The sequence below is a fragment of the Monomorium pharaonis genome, unplaced genomic scaffold, assembly GCF_013373865.1.
Source record: "Monomorium pharaonis isolate MP-MQ-018 unplaced genomic scaffold, ASM1337386v2 scaffold_509, whole genome shotgun sequence".
NCBI lineage: Eukaryota > Metazoa > Arthropoda > Insecta > Hymenoptera > Formicidae > Monomorium > Monomorium pharaonis.
This window is the reverse complement of record NW_023415812.1, coordinates 1,824-18,996: the sequence shown is the minus strand read 5'-3', so window position 1 is coordinate 18,996 and position 17,173 is coordinate 1,824. Positions and strand designations below refer to the sequence as shown.

General features: G+C 34.0%; 3 protein-coding genes and 1 long non-coding RNA gene across 4 annotated transcripts; 2 read left to right on the top strand and 2 right to left on the bottom strand.

Annotated features, from left to right (window-relative positions):
* Nucleotides 1–10: 10 nt before the first annotated feature.
* On the bottom strand, nucleotides 11–3,968 carry LOC118648552 (5'-3' exoribonuclease 1-like). Its single transcript, XM_036294887.1, is given in 12 exon segments — nucleotides 11–92; nucleotides 165–458; nucleotides 581–963; nucleotides 1,047–1,210; nucleotides 1,284–1,315; nucleotides 1,318–1,536; nucleotides 1,606–1,647; nucleotides 1,650–1,894; nucleotides 1,896–2,035; nucleotides 2,037–2,048; nucleotides 2,385–2,822; nucleotides 3,117–3,968. Coding segments are annotated over 12 exon segments (2,079 nt in total). The 5' UTR covers nucleotides 3,192–3,968; the 3' UTR covers nucleotides 11–57.
* A 50-nt stretch (nucleotides 3,969–4,018) lies between these two features.
* On the top strand, nucleotides 4,019–7,588 carry LOC118648553. Its single transcript, XR_004965326.1, has 2 exons — nucleotides 4,019–6,861; nucleotides 6,936–7,588. It is a non-coding gene; the product is annotated as an uncharacterized LOC118648553 (long non-coding RNA).
* A 2,721-nt stretch (nucleotides 7,589–10,309) lies between these two features.
* Nucleotides 10,310–11,926, bottom strand: LOC118648554. Its single transcript, XM_036294888.1, has 2 exons — nucleotides 11,085–11,926; nucleotides 10,310–10,761 (listed from the first exon to the last, which is right to left on the bottom strand). Exons 1-2 carry the CDS (start codon nucleotides 11,205–11,207, stop codon nucleotides 10,543–10,545), a joined length of 342 nt encoding a protein of 113 aa, XP_036150781.1. The 5' UTR covers nucleotides 11,208–11,926; the 3' UTR covers nucleotides 10,310–10,542.
* Nucleotides 11,927–13,673: 1,747 nt separating this feature from the next.
* On the top strand, nucleotides 13,674–16,453 carry LOC118644101 (cholesterol 7-desaturase-like). Its single transcript, XM_036294889.1, is given in 6 exon segments — nucleotides 13,674–14,424; nucleotides 14,512–14,702; nucleotides 14,828–14,994; nucleotides 15,254–15,432; nucleotides 15,730–15,916; nucleotides 15,919–16,453. Coding segments are annotated over 6 exon segments (1,320 nt in total). The 5' UTR covers nucleotides 13,674–14,337; the 3' UTR covers nucleotides 16,428–16,453.
* Nucleotides 16,454–17,173: the final 720 nt, after the last annotated feature.

Here is a 17,173-nt window from a genome sequence, read left to right as displayed (position 1 = left end):
TCCGACGCTAAACTTGCCACATTTGGTGTCGGCTTCAATATTAGACTTAGAATCATATTATCTCCAACCGAAGGTTGTTGAAATACCTTGACCTAAAAAGGTTAATTATGCAACAATTTGTATAAGATTCGAGATAAATATCCAATTTTAATTAATATATATACCTTTGCTTTTTTCCAAATGTGCCTTATGATCCAAGTGTCGCAGTATAGGAAATCCTGGATAATAAAGTTTGAGATCAAAACCAAGAGACAATCCTCTGACTAATCGTTCCCTTGGAACGAAAATGTCATCGCGATTCATTAATTTTACTTGAGCATGGCTGGTAAATTCTGGAAAGTATAATGTTGCCTTGTGAACACTTCCGACTTCGTCGGTATACGAATACAGACACATCGGTCCATATTTGTTTCTTGCTTGCTCTTCCATTGTTAATCTTGGTAAGTGTGGCTGCATAGCTACAAGTAGACAAATAGAGAAACCAAACAGAACATTTTATTAATTTATTAATTAAATTTAATTATTTTACACTCAATATGGATATTTTCGAACTATTAAAAAAAAAAAGAGTATTACATACCAGACAATAACAGTTTTTCATCAATGAATGGGATAAGTACGACCGCTTCCCATTCTTGTCGTTTTCCATTTAGATCAGTTTTAAAATCATGCGGATAATATTCAATAATAGGAGAAGATTCCTCTGTCAATAGCGATTGAAATGCCTCTGGTAACAGATCTTTGCTATATGCTGGTAAGACAGCTAGCAATTGTTGAAAAGGTAGAAATGGCTCTCCTAACTCGAACTCTAACTTTAAATCTTTGAAATCTTTTATATCTGAAATGTATGGTGCGTAGTGATGTGGATAATACCATGACCAGCTGCAACAGCCATGATAATAATAATGCAAATTCCACTGTATTGCTCTCACATAGCCTTCAGCCTGTGAGCGTAAAACCACCCTAAAAATGTAATTATGAAAATAAATGGAATATCAATCTTATAACATATTTTGTGTAAAATTATACGTGTATAAAATACTCACTCGTCAACATTTTCATATTCTAACTTGTTCATATAGTAATCTTTCTTATGTTGTACAAATTCCATGTTATATATATCACTATCAGATTCATCATCTATTATTACATCCATGTTATCCCTATATTCTATAAAGACATCATCGTCATCGTCAAAATTACCTAAAGACTGTGTTGCAAAGTATTAATTATCACTTATTTTTATCTCTGCCCATAGTATTAAAATTATTTTAAATAAATACCATTTCTGTAGTACTTTTAATAAGAGCGTCTAATCTTTGTTTTGCGTTTTCTTTGGAGACGAAGTCTCCAAACCATCTTCTAATTTTTTATATACGTGACGTTCAGTTTCATTAGGTTTTCTACCGGTCTTACTTTCAAAAAATTTTATATCAGCATAATGCTCATTAAACTGTTCTACATCTAAACGACTAAGTTTCTCCATAAACTTTTCAAAACGATCGAGCTTTAATGTTCCCGATTCATTTATGTAACCTGAAGCAAAATAATGTTTATTTCACTGTACAAATAAATTTTCATCAAGATAATAATTGATAACGTTACCTTCTAGCGTCGGTAATACTTCCATATATGCACGGTACAGAATGGCAGTGCACCGTTAGCAATATGTAAATATGGCAGATGGGGAATAAAATCGTTTCCTACCAGAAATCCCATCAAAACCCAGTCGTCGATTATTTTCTCAATATCAAATGAAAAGGACAGCTTATCTTTGATTGGCGAGAACTCATGCTCTATATACTCTCGTAAAAGTGACAAGTGAAGAAGACAGAACTTTGTCTCCTCAGGGGTGGTCTTCACTTGCTGTTTACCGAACTGACTTCTTCTCTCAAAGAGAGAAATTTGGTTCATGCGAAAAGAGACCTAACATTATTAAATCAGCATCCAGACCATATAAACAGTGTCTAGAGTTGCTGTCGTAACCCTCGCTTGCTTTCATGTACCTTATGTAATCCATAATCTTATGTTCTCCCCTCACCAGGGACCTAAAACAAATACAATCCATTACGAGTTATCAAATAATAACAAGTTTTATTGTTATAAAAAAAGAGGGACAAATTATAATCACTGTATCATTTATTTACCAATCTCCAGCAAATAACTATTTGAAAAAAACAAAAAAGACATTAAATAATAAATTGTAAGTTAAGCAACATTTTCTAGATTTAATTTCCACAGACCTGGATCTATGGAAATAATCTTTTTACTTGTAAATATATATATTATATTGGTTTTTTCATTGGTTTAATTTCTTATTTGTTCCTTGGTAGGTGCAGTGGGCCTATATTTGTCTCTTTCATATTACATCAGCGAAAGAATACCTCAGAACCACTGAATAGCACTTTACATTTCATCCATGCCTCATCAGTGGAAATCTTGTGTTCGATGAAACGCTTGATCTGCTCACCCAGCTTGGCCATAAAAAGTGTTCCTGGGGTAATGCAATTGGAATCAAATCTCTTTTCGCTTGGTATCGGGATACCCTTGGCCTTAGCTTTTGCCTCCTGCAATTCAGCATCCTTGGCAGATCTGAAACGCCGACCCCTCTGCTGATTAATTTTGGCTCTAGGCGCAACACCGTCAATCGCCATGAAGAATAGTTTTTGTGGGTGGATCATGTTGAACAGTACTTCTATGTAATGAAATATATTTTTGAACATCATCTCCTCGGAGATACGAAAGCAGACGTCGTCGTTTGGATGGGAACAAGTATGTATGATACCATTCATGTCCAAGTATAAATAATCAAACTCTGGTATCTGCAAAAGAGAAAGAAAGCAAACAAATGGAGTTAGACTCATAGTTATGAGGTTGTAAAAGTCATTTTTTTATTTTAAAAAATTGCTGTTTGCAAGGGAAGACAAATCTTGCCTGGATGTAATAAAAAACAAAGATGAAAAACAGTATAATAGGATGAAGAAGAAGAAGACATCTCGTCGTTCAAGGATTTTTATTGTTTTTTTTTTTCATCTCTCCTCACTCCCAACACACACACACATACACATACACGTATATACATACATTCTATTGCTCTCTCCCTTCTGATAGAATACCTGATGTTCCTTCACGACCTCGCTGAGGCAAGGGTATCTCTCGCTTATGTATCTGAAGAATTTTGGGACGCCCATCTTGAAGCTCCGGCTTCGACGTCGAAATAATGTTTCCCCGGCTGGACTCTGTGCTCACTGAGCGCCTGGCGCGTTCCTCGCGTAAAGTCGTTCTTATCAAAATAAAACTTTTTCGCTCGTGAGTTACGCTTTATCAACTTCGCTTCCTCGACGGTAACGTCCGTCGCGGATTGTCCGTCTCGTGTAGACGAGAAGACGCGCGTGAGAATCACGCACCCGGGAAATTCGGGAACCCCTGCGACCAAGGCTCAATCAGCAGCGTAGATTTCATACTTCTGTCACATAGCCACGCCTGGAGGGGGATAAAGAATTAACGGCAAGAACCAATCATACACTAAGCACTCGCTGATTCTTTAATATGATTGGTCCTTGCCCTTATTTCTTCATCCCCTCCAGAGGCATGCAACTGCATTTTTACATCATGGGCGGCTCGATCTCGGCTCTAAAGCGCCATTTTCATGAGGCGTCGAAGAGAGGAGGGGAAAGCTTTGTTTATTGTGCGATACGTGACCACAGACGCTACAAGCGCCTCGAAGCCATTCTTCGATTCGTTAGTTCGTGAAGTTTGCCGTGTTTCGATTGATCAATCAAACGTTCCGAAGCGTTCATATCAGTAGCAGCGAGTGAATCGCACCTTTTGATTGATCCGGGCTTTTTTCCTACCCAAACAGCCGTGAATAATCGTGTCGGTAATTAACTTGCCGAGCAACGTGCACACTATTTCGTCAATATATCATGGATTAATTAATGGAATAATTTACAATTTTAACGGATTTTTGTTAAGTATTAATTAAAGTGTTAGGGGGAGCTTAAATTATAATACAAAAAAATTTTTTTTAATGCTAATTTATTACAAATAACGTAGAGATTTTATATAATAAATGTTATACAATAATATCTCGAGAAAAAATAAACATTAATATTTCTATCAATACAGAATAACGATACTGATACCTCTTAAGGATCAGTTACGGAATCGCTACAGACCAGATAAATCGTAACGCACATCCCTAGGTCTCCATTGTAAACATACTGCTGTGCGATGGAAGTGTCAAATACAAAGCAATCAGAATTCAAAATCGTGGACGATACACCCTCATGAATAGAACGTGATATACCTTCATATGTGTGGCATGTTGTAAGCCCAATTAGCTCTAATCTGTTGGACGCAACAGTTGAATTAAAATAAAAGATATTTATACACAAGAGGAAAGAGTGAAAAATTATTAACCCTCTGTCTGCAATCTAGATCTTTCTTTAGCAAAGCAAAATGTCAACTTTTATATAAAAGTTTTAACATTTGAATTAAAACTTGGTAATAAAGAGATTGAAAAGAAATCTTGAGCTTTTCTAAATTATTCAAAAACCAAAAACAGTGAAAAAAATATAACTACAGAAAAGACCCAGCTTTACAGATAAAGAAAGTAAAAATATGCAGACGAAAGGCTAATAATTTGCTTAAATTAAAAAAAATACTTTTAGGCAAATAACACAACTACATATTTAAATTAACCTGTAAGCAAAGTGTTTTGCTCGCTTCCTAGAGCCAATCAATTGTACCATCGCAAAGAACTGTTCAGACCCATCAGATTTCTCCTGTTTCTCGAGCACCAGCATAAAATGATGGCCAAAACAAGATTGTATCATGATCCAGTCCCTGGTTCCAGGAAAATTAATGTTGCTTGCCAAAAAAATAATTTCATCGCCTAGAGAAAATTACACAGAGGACAATATAAGTATAAAGAAATAAACTACAACTGCGATTAAACAGCAAAAATTCAATACCTCGTAATGTAATTCTTTTGTGACTTGTAACAAGGTGTGGCATCACTTGTTCCAGCGATCCTTGCCATTTGCAGGACACGCCTGGACAGGGACAGCTGTATGGACAGAACTCACACGCATTTTCATGATCTTCCTTTTCCGTGTGCACCAGGACAACTGTGCAACCACTGGTGGAATATTTGCATGGAAACATGACATTACTTATCATCTTTTCCATAGCCAAATTACGGATGTTACCTACGTTGACCAAATGTTATCTGGTTAAATGCAATCTCAACAGCAAAGAAAAATAAATTTCTTGAGAAAATCTGAACGTACCCAGTGGACCCCTGCATGTGGGGCAGCAGGAGAGCTTCGGTATACAATTTGTGCAGACTAGATGTCCACTCTGACACTGCAGAATAGGTGGAAGCGCATAATCGTGGCAAACGGGACATTCGAAGAGGCTTGCTAAGTCGGTGGAACTGCTCAGGGCGGACACGGTCGACGCGGAAGTGCTTGCGACTCCTTGTCCTCGCTTGTCCGTATTGATGTTTAGTTGAGACATTTTGTTCTTTAGATTATGTATTGAAGATTGTCACACACACTCTGATCCGAACGATAATCTGTTTTTCAAACTGTCTCAGCGATGCATTTCTGTTGGTAGCTAGCTTCTAGCTAATTCACTTCTCTGCAAACTTGCAATGTTCATATAAGATATAACGTATATATAAGATATTGCATCGACTCGACATCTCGTTTAATTTTGAAGTACTCGCAAAAACGAAATTATATATGTTAATACATGCTTTTCTTCTCTTTTTGTCTACAGGTATTTATCTCTTTTTCTTATAAATGTACATGGAATAAACTACAAATTTTGCCTGGCTACTTTTAAGTTTTTAATCTTAATAATTAAACAGTAAAAAACTTTCTATTAAAATAGAATATTAATGTATCACTATTAATGTGAAGTACAAAAGCTCTAGATATTTTTTTTAAACTGCAATCTCTGTATATATATTTTTTTATGCGCTCTATCATTGTAATTAAAAAAAGTTATGAGATACGATTCTGTGAGTTATGCCAAAATTTTGTCTGTACAATTATCTAAAGACCTTAATTTAGAGTAGTCTAAAAATTTTGTATTATTACACAAATTTTTAAATTGTCCAAGGTTTAATAAACTCCACACATCTAATTGTGCTTTTTTCGATCTTTGTTCTAAGCTCTAAACATTGCAGTTGAGATCTACAGGTCTAGTTCTGAGATAATTAAAAGTTAAACCGAGGTGAATCTCATCTCGGATTAAATTTTATTTTAATCTGCATTAGAATTTAGAGCTCAAAACAAAAAAATAAAGAAAACAACATCACGCATATCTAGAACCTAAACCTAAACCTAAACAATTGACGATAATCACCAACTGGTATTATGCAAAACAAGCCGCGACATGCGGTTTTTTCCCTTCTTACAACTTTACGCGTTGTGAAAAGAAGAAACAGGAATTTGCCGCGCTCGTCATCAGAAACTTACCGATTGCGTGGGCGATTAGCAAGCCTCAAGGACAAATACACGCAGTGACGATCGTCTGCGTTCAAAGCAGCTTTGCAACTGTTGTAAAATTCTTCAACACGATTGATTCTTGCTCTTGGTTCCTGTTAGATCACGGCATCGATCATGTAATTTCACGTGAAACTTTCCACTTTTCATTTTCCGCTCAGTCTCATTTCACGTGAACTTTTTCAGGAACCTAAATATGAATACCGGCCTTGGCTCACTTTCAGTGCTGGCACTGTTGGCATTCCTCTTCCGTATATAATAGAGTATATATACTTAAAAGAGAAATCCCACGATCTAGAAACACTGGCTACCGGGATTAATAATTGATAATTTTGTATTGATAGTAAGTAAAAAAGTAAATTATAGAAAATAGTAAATTAAAGAAAAATTAAGAAATATTGATTATATGTTATATAGTAGCAGAATCTGCGATCCTTGTTGCTGACTACACTTTGGTTTTGGCATTCCTTGTACGTTCTCTTTTATTTGGTACAAAGAAGATAAGAGTTTTTTAATAAAGAAATCCGTAATAAAATTTATTTAGTTTTGCACGCATAAGATTAATTTAACGGGAGCGCCCCGATTGACCACGTCCCAATTGACCACAACTTTTCTAATTGGTGGTTCAACAGAAAAACTCATAGCATTCATTGTTAAAAATAATGTGGTCAATTGTAACGTGATCAATCGGGGCGCTTCTAATTTAACTTAAATTAGAGTAAAAGTTAATTTTCAGAAGTTGCATTTATGTTAAATTAAAAAGCTATATAATCTATTAGATCAATGTAAGACATGATCTGCACATTTCGATCAAATTCCGAACCCAACGCTTATTACTTTCCCTATTGTCATGAAATTTCAGTTTGACAATCATAACATAAACACGGCGCGCATTGCTCTCCCACTATACAAAATAACGTATTAATATGTTTCATTAATATTGCTAATTTAGTATTTGTTACTACATATATAAACATTTAATAACAACATGTTTGATAAATGTTGTTAAATGACTTAATTTAATTTTATGAGGTACTTAGTGTACATTACTATTAAGTTTAGTTTAGCTATTATAAAAAATAAAAAAAAATAAATATCTATAAGTTTGTATAATAATTATATAAACATATTTGTACATATACAATTTACAATTTATACAATTATATTGTACAATATTTTACTTTATTTAATAACATAATTTATTTAATAATATTTAATTATTAATAATATTTTAATTATTTAACGTTTTGTATTTATATAGACAATAATAAATATTTAAATTTTATATTTAAATATTTAAATATTTAATTTTAAATTTTAAAATATTAAATATTGTATAGTAATTCGACTAGCTTTTATAATTTGTATTTTATTTTACGTTATAGCATGTATATAACACTAATTGAACATTTGTTTATAATATATTTGATAAATATTTGATAAAGTAAAGAATAAAGTAAATAATTTCATAATTCAATAGCACTCAACAATGTTACTAGATTTATATTTGTATAACAATTAAATAACAGTTTCAAATTAATCTGTATTCTTTTTCAAAATGGTATCATTACCCTGATGAAAATATATTACTAAAATTTTTACTGAAAATCTCTCAATTGACCCCTTTTTATTAAGATTCAGTAAGATTCGTTAAATTTAATTAAAATTAATTAAAATTTATTAAGGTTTTTTTAAGATTTATTAAAATTCATATAATTTATTTTTTTGTTAAATAACTATAAAGTAAATTTAATGAATTTTATAAAATTTTAATAAATTAAATGAGTTTTAATGAATTTTAATGAATTTTATAAATGAGTTTTAATGAATTTTAATAAATTTCAAGTGACGCGATAGCGGCGCGACGCCAAGTACATAAAGAATCTGCTGCATGACACAAATGATGCAAAGTTTACTGCGCAAATATCACGCCGCTACTAAGCTTTATCTGGAATTTAGCTGTCAAATTCACTTTCAGTTAAAATATCTCAGAAACTAAAATCATAATCAAAAATCTAATGGCAATTTTGTTATACAATATTGATGTGAGCTTTTGATTGCGATTACTCCGATTAAAATTGGTATACTCATTTCTGAGATCTCATAATCTCTTGCGCGAAAAAGCTCACTTGGATTATTTTCCACAAATTTACATGTACACACACGCCAAAGCCAGTTTGTTCATAAAGGGGCTTCACAATGCGCCCACATACAATCTTATAAAACTAAAATATAATTATTTCGTAATGTAAGTGGTGAATATTGTACGTGAATATGGTACGCAAAAAAAATATAATAAACTTGATAATTTTAAAATCTCGAGATTCCTTGCGCGAAAAAGTTTACATGAGTTATTTTCAACAGATTTACATATACATGCACACATACACGCAAAGCCGGTTTGTCCTTTAAGGGACTTCACAATATGCCTACATACAATTTTATAAAACCAAAATATTAAAAAAATTATTTTGTAATGTAAATGGTAAATGGTACGTGAAAAAATCTAATAAGTTAATAAAAATGAAATAAATATATAACAAACAAATACATGATATATATGAAAATGTCAAAAATATTAATAATAAAATTTTAAGCTTGTGAATATTCAAGCTATAATTACAATTATAGATATATAATATATGTATAGAAGAGAGAATAAAAAGATGGTGAAAGAGAAACGAGAAAAAGAAAGAGGTAAAGAGAATGCGAGAAAATGAAAGAAATAAAAAAGGGACAAAGCAAATAATTTTATAATTTCAACTTAACTTTATCTCTCAATGCAAATAAATATAAAATTATTAGTGCAATCTTTTATCACAATGAAAATATAATCGATGTACATTATACAAACATGATATGTTAATTCTGGAGAAGGATTTTTAATTCTGTAAATGCAATTTGTAAATGCAAAAGTTTAGTGAGAAATAAAATTATCGGTAAAACAGAACAATTTTAGCATCCCCTTAAGTCTGCACTATAGTGCAATAAAGTGTACTTTTCTTTACTACAATCCATTTTGAAGTAAAATTTGATCATTCTAATCGTTTCCAAACAAATCTTCTAGCTATGGGCCGAAAGAGCGGAAGAGCACACAAATTAAAAAAAATCGTTCGCGCTCTACATTCTAATAAAGAAGAAATAAACGAAATGATAAGAGAGTACAATACGCCCCAAACAAACCAGGCCGGTCCTTCCCGGATAGAGGCGGGTCCATCCCAGGCCGGTTCGAATTCAGAAGATTCAGAAGCCTGTGCAATTATTAGAAAATATATAGAAAAACATAAAGTGTGCAGCATCAAAGATGCAAGTATTACTAAACACAAGTTATTATTAAACGAAAGGCCAGTGACCAAAGTAGAACCATATTAAATTTGTCTCCCCAATTCAACGCCTTTTGACTTAAAAAAATGCAATTATTATTTATATTATTATTTATATTATTATTAATGTTATTATTATTGTTACTATCGTATTATTATTAATGTTGTTACTATCGTTATTATTATTTATTATTGATGTTATTATTATTTATATTATTTATTATTGCTATTGTTATTAATATTGTTATGATTACTACTTGTTGTTATTATTATTGTTATTGTTGTTATTATTTATTATTTATTATTGCTATTATTATTTATTTATTTATTATTGTTATTTATTTATTATTGTATATATATATATATTTTTTGTATATATTTATTGTATATATATATTTATTTATTGTATATATTATTTATTTATTTATTATTGTTATTTATTTATTATTGTATATATTATATATTTATTAAAATATCTAATTAGTGCGGTAAAATTGATAGATTTTTCAACATGTGTGTTTATAAAGATTCTTTAAATGGAAGAATTTTCAATGGAAAGCATTTACTCTAATTTTCACTAAAATTGAATTACAGACATATTTTATATGGTTACGCAATAGTAGTAAGTTTCTACATATTATTTCTTATTAAAAATATTACATGACTTTTTCTTATAGCATTACTTATACAATTATTTAACTTTAAGGGAGTACATACTTTTCATGAATTTCATTATTCATGAATTTTTTTAGAACCAAGAGACAAACTGCAAAAATGGGACTTCTTGTACAATGAAGTACGCCTTTTGTAGTTTTCATACAAATGTTACTACAATGATTTTGTTGCAAAATCTTTCCCCCTCCTTTACCGTCATGTAGACAGTTGTGCATGATTCCGCGATCACAAAAATTTCTCCTTCCCTGTTTAAATGAAATACAAAAATTAAACAGCATCTTAAAGAATAGTAAATTTCAAGTTAATGTAAATAAAAGAATTACGTCTTTTTTAAATTACATTAAGTTTGATTATACATACTTTTGAATGTGTTAACTTCAATAAAGAAATGATTGCTACCAATGTACAAATAATTTCTTAATATTTTTTAATAAATAAATGTTAAACCAGACTAACGGAAATAATTTTTCATATTTCAGTCTTATTACTCTTCAATTTTTTATTTTATAGATTTTTAAGTCACTCCAGGGAGGACCGTTTTACTTAGGAGTATGTTTCGAGTACCAACTGAGAGCTGAAAGACGATCGCCCTGTGTTCTCCGTCGCGTAAAACGGTGGTTAAGCACTTTTGAGCTGACGCATTGTTTAAACATTTTGGTTGTTGCCACGCAGTATAGTACGTGTTAGCCATCCGTCCTGTCCTGCACGTTGTTTTGACCAACACGAGCCATGAGCGAACGAGCGAGCGAGCATAAGAGCGAACGTAAACGATCTCATTATTGGCGTCTCACCGAATAATATTATACATCGTGGCGGACGGCTAGCGTTAGGACCCGGCAGAAAGGTAGACAGAAAAGAAGAGAGATGAGAGGAAGAGGAGAGAAAGACAGGTATCTTGATATAAATAGGAAAACGTGCCATTTACAAGGGCGGCTATCGACATCTCTGATCTCTCGGCGTAGATCTCTCGTTTCTTCGTCTTTTTTTCGCTACGCGTTTGAATAATTAATTTGTTCTCCGCGTGCATCAGGGATGTGACACGTTACACCATCTCAGGTGGTCGCGCGGCTTGCTTACGCTTACTCAGAATGTTTAAGACAGTGAATGGCTAGTGACCTGACACAGATTTTTAAATTACAAAAACTGTGACCGAGCTGCGATCAGAATAGATTTTATTCTCAATTAGAAAATTCTTGCAGGTCACCTGTGTAATTCTTTCTCTTCTCCATTACATTTTCATCCGATAAAAAGAAGAATGTTTCAGTTTGATGAGAGAGATAAAACTAACAATCCATTATTCAGAATTATGGAAATAGGATTATAGAAAATAACTTAATGATAGCAGTTAATTTTGTTTCAAAATAAAAGCATGAGATGTAAGTGTTTATATTGTTTTATATAAATTGAATTATTCAACAATCTGAAAATGATGTATTTTAATATATATGAATGAATTAGATATATAGCATTTATATTTTAAATAATGCATTTTTTATTATTATGCATTGTAGCGTTAAAAAATCTTTAACTAATTACAAAGAAACATTTTTTGAATAATACTATTGAATAACAATAATTGAATGTAAAAATAATAGTGATATTTCTCACATTTCAGCTCAAAATAATCACTTATAAATTTTAATATACATAGTTTATAAAATGTTTTTAATATAAACGAAGATTAGTTCAAGATAAAAGAGAAATAAAAATTTACGAGTATAAAATAATCATTCTACACATGACGAGGGTGTCATTTGTGAGTCAAGGCAGTTTTTTAAAACATTCTAGATCTTTAATCTTTGATATGCAAACTGAGGCCTGCAACAGGATTAGATTTCCTAGATTTCCTAGAGTCAAATTTTTTTTTAGAAAAAGCATAGAAAATGCTCTTTTGCCAGGTGTTCGTAATATTAAAAAATAAAAATAAAAATGCCCTAAACATTTAATAATATCTACAGAGTGTTATAACTTTATTATATGTTACGTGTGTGCTTCTCTTGTTTCAAGTTTTTCGATTAAAGCCTTTCTTCATATGACCTGATGTCTTGACTCATATTTCGCTTGGACGAAGAATCTTCCGTTGCGTTCACACGATACCTTTCGAATGTTTGAAAAACGAAACTAAATTTTTCGACGTAAAGATTTTGGAAGTTTCTAGAAAAAGTTTACATAGACGATTGCTGTCGGCGGCAGCGTCAATTACAAGATACCGAGATGAACTGGAAAGAGAGGGATACGATCATATTCTGCCAAGAAAAAGAAGAAGTACACGTTCATGTTGGTGCATGAGGCCTGGAACGTCAGAATATAAATGTGAATCTTTGCCGATGTTTTTTCCATTGGAATCGATATGCTAAGCGGATGGACGGACGGATACATCAGTGAGTTGGTAGCATCGCGATCGATATACAGTCTTGATAAAGGAAGGCACTGTGACCGGTCGCTCGAGACGAAGAGGATGCTAAAGAAGCAAGGAAAGAGAGGAAGGAAGAGGAGGAGGGAAGAAGAGGAAGAGGAGCCGTGTGGCGGTTTTAGATCCAGTGATATAGGTGGCACGATATATAAGCCGCTCGTTCGCTCGTCCGCGTCTCCGTCCATGGTCGGGCATACATAATCGGTTAACCGTTTACGTGACACGACACCGCGCTGAGTCGATCGGTGACGAGCAGCAACGCGGCGCCTCAAGGGAAAAAACACGGCATTTCGATAGAGAAGCGGCCGGTCGGTCGGTCGGCAAGATACGACCGGTGTATATAAGCCATAGATGGATCCCTCGTGCGTTTCAGTTGCCTGAAAACCCTTATAAGTCCTGAACGGTCTCTTCTTTTCTATACTAGCGCGTCCTTTTCCATTAGCGAGCCCTTAATTTCTTTTTCTTTCGCCTGCCCTACTTGCTTCGCGCATTCCTCTTTCATGTCTCCCGGGTTTGCCCCGTTCTCCAATCTTCTACGTCGCTCGTCCGTCCCTTACAGCCTTCCAGTTATAGGTCTCTCATATGCACGTCGCTGATGCACACGTGCACTTACATACTAACTAAATTGTATCGCGCATTCATTATCGCTCTTCTTTCTATCTCTCTCTTTATCCCGTTTTCTCGTGCGTCACGCACTGTCCTTGTCCTTGTCCTTGTCCTGTCCCTTCAGGAGGTCTCCTTGCCCTTTTTGTCCCGGCTACTGGCAAACGCGCGCATCACCGTCTTCTTCGCCAGTAGCTTTCTTCCTCTCTTCTTCTCTTCATCCTCTATCAAGTCTAACTCTTTCTCTTTTTCTTTCTTTTTTCTAACTTTTATTCTCGTCAGCCTTTTCTGGCATTTCCTACCGTTTTGCTTTTGCACGCTTGTTTATTTCTCCCACAGCAAAGGTGCGCGATTACTTTTGTGTATATTGTATTTTTGCTTTGTAATTGAACCGTTCAATTCATGTGTATCGTCCCCACCATCCGATCACTATGGAGGCAGTGAGTTAGATCTGGAAAGACTTTCGACGAAGCGCGGAGAACAACACGTTGTGTCTCGCAAAGTTGGGTGCAAGTGTGTATGGTGTTTTGTATTGATTAAAATTTTTGAATGTTGCGATCGATCGCCTTAATATTCAATTTAATACTTCATCTTTTGTATTTTAATATTTTTGTTGTGTTTCAACATTTTTCTTTGTACTTTTACATTTTTTGCGTGTGAAATAGTTGTATCGTCCCAGTAAACTCTATGGGAGACGGATGCCATAAAACAGAAGAAGAGAACTCGCGAGGAAACTTGCGTCTATTTGTACGTCAAGATAAGAAAGCTGAAGGAAAAGCACGGAACACCGAAATAAGAATTGACAATGTTGGAATGGTGCGTCGCGATTGCAACCACCCTGCTGGCTCTCCTCGTCTATTTTGCGTATTTCTTCAAATTCAATTGGGTGAAAGTAAGTGATATGACCGAGAAATCTTTACGTGAAATATTTTCTACGTTTTTGCTGCAAAATGTTTTGATAATTTGTAACTTCTCGAAGGATCTGAGAAATGAGAGTACCACGCGGCCAACTGGTGGCATTTGGTACGCGGGTGTCAAAAAGAGGAGGAAAGTGGGTAATCTACCGCCGGTTTATCCAAATGGATGGTTTGCTCTACTCGAAAGTACGCAAATAAAAAAGGGTCAGGTAAAACACGTATCGGCGCTTAGTGAAAATTTCGCGGTATTCAGGTACGTCATGAATGCAAAATTTTCTTACCGACTAATTTTCCTTATCTCATACATCTTTTAAGATATATCTGAAACTTGGAATAAAATGTTCTGTATATATTCATTATGTAATCCATTTCTTAAAGAACCGAAAGAGGCGTTGTCAACATTTTAGACGCGTACTGCCCGCATTTAGGGGCAAATATGGCCGAGGGTGGTCGTGTCAAGGGAGACTGCCTGGAATGCCCTTTCCACAGCTGGACATTTCGCGGAGAGGACGGCTACTGTGCGAATATACCTTATACTGAAAAGGGTATTGATAAGTTCTACGTAATTTCAGTTTCGTATATTTCAGACAATAGTCTAGTATTTTATTTTTTTCTGCATTCTGGACATTCTTGCATTGAGATGCTTGTTTGTACATTTTAACATATAACGCAAATATTTGACTGCCCATAGCGGATTGCGACAACATACATCGCGTGCTGGCCTAATTACCCACAATTATTAACTTTATTTATCAGGAATTGTCCTAATCCTAATTATATTTAAATATTTATTTTTTCTTACAGTTCCGCACATTGCTCGAGCGAAAGTTTGGAAGTGCTGCGAAGTGAATCACCTTATCTTTGTCTGGTACCACTCTGAATCAGCTGAGCCGGACTGGCAACCTCAGCCGCACACACAAATCACCAATGGGACATGGCGCTTTCAAGGTCGTAATGAGTACCTCATTAATTGCCACATACAGGTTTGTTGATATTCGATTCTTTGCAATGCGAAATATGTATTCCACAATACAAAACTACTTGGGGAAGACAGGAAAAGAAAGAAAAGAGTTATTACAGTTTGCAGAATGTATTGTAACAAAACAAATAAATTAGTGTTTATTCGAGAATCGAGAATTGAATCGAGAATCATTCTCCAGAGTTACAGATGAAAGAAAAAAAAGAAACAGATTCGTTTATTTCATTTTTTTAATTTGTTTAATTCTTAAGAGTTACTTTTATCTGGACGGTAACTTATTATAAATGTTGCTGTACATTAGGAAATAGCTGAAAATGGGGCCGATCCCGCACATCTCAACGCTGTACACGGTCCGGCCATGTTTCTCCCTGGCAATTTGTCCTGGCTAGCACAGCACGTGTGGATTGTCAATAGTGGATGGCGGCCGCACTGCTCGAAAACGGACGAAGATGCAACAAACGCAGACGCGGAAGCTGTAAAGATACGTGCCAATTAAACAGTGTATTAATCGACCCAATCAAAAATAGCAACGAGAATCGTCAACTTGCAATCGTGGAAAATGGTTTCGACAAAAGGGAAAAGCACAAGGCTGGCCTGCGCATGTGTCACAAGTTGGTCCTGCTGAATAGCTTGAACTTGATGGAGATTGAGGTGCACGCCGAGCAGATTGGACCTAGCTACGTCGAGCTGGTGATCAACACATCTTTTGGGTCTTTCTGCATTTTGCAGACGGTAACACCGATCGAGCCACTGTTGCAGCGAGTGACTCATCAGATCTTCTCGCCACCTCTGCTTACACCGTACGCCAATCTGATCTTTTTAGCCGAGTGTGTAATGTTTGAACGCGACATCAAAATCTGGAATTACAAGAAATACGAGCGGCAACCAATCCTGGTGCGCGAAGACCGTGCTATTCTCGCGTACCGCCGTTGGTACTCGCAATTTTACTCTGACAATAGTCCCACCTATCAGATAGCCATGAAGGATCTGCAATGGTAGCCTAATATTCCTTTTCGAAAATGTATACTTTTATTATATTTCCAGTGTTGAAGTAGATGCGTATAACATTTGTTTTAAAAATGCGTTTTGATATGTATTAATTATATTAGTAAGTAATTGTTGACCTTTAAAAGAAGATTAAATCTTCATTAGACGATGCATCTTTACTGTCGCTTTATATGTTTGACTTTTTTGCGATGTACATATAAACTTTATGACAGACGATAACGATAAATAAGATAAACGATAAGTATGTTTTACCTAAATGTTATTTCATATTTTTTTGTTTTTTAGATAAAGTACCGATAGATTAAGAGTTTAGTTCTTAATACAAAATTTAGAAAAAAAATTATAAATTTTATAAATGTAATTAAAAATATAAATTTATGTGATAACTCGTATATATAGTATACCAAAGCCTAATTATTCAATGATGTTAATTTTTATGCGTTTTTATCAACTCGAAAAGTGAACTATTAGGGTCACTTGTACCAAACTCTGATTAACCTAATCGTTGATTATTTCATTGGAATTGACCAATCGTATTTGTCGTTAAGCAAAATTAACAAATGCGATTGCTCAATTCTAATGGAATAATCAACTATTAGGTCAATCGGAGTTTGGTGCAAGTGGCCCCTATACGAGCAACACTTAAAAATAAAATCACAATCACTGCATATAAGTTATAACAATATGTTATTTAATATTTAAAAATATAACGCAATAAAGTTAAATAATTTACGTTA

Coding starts and splice junctions, on each gene's coding strand:
- LOC118648554 (XM_036294888.1), bottom strand. CDS start 11,207: ATGGCTAACACGTACTATACTGCGTGGCAACAACCAAAATGTTTAAAC. Junction 10,762..11,084: donor CGATCGTCTTTCAGCTCTCA/GTTGGTACTCGA, acceptor TCATTTAAACAG/GGAAGGAGAAATTTTTGTGA.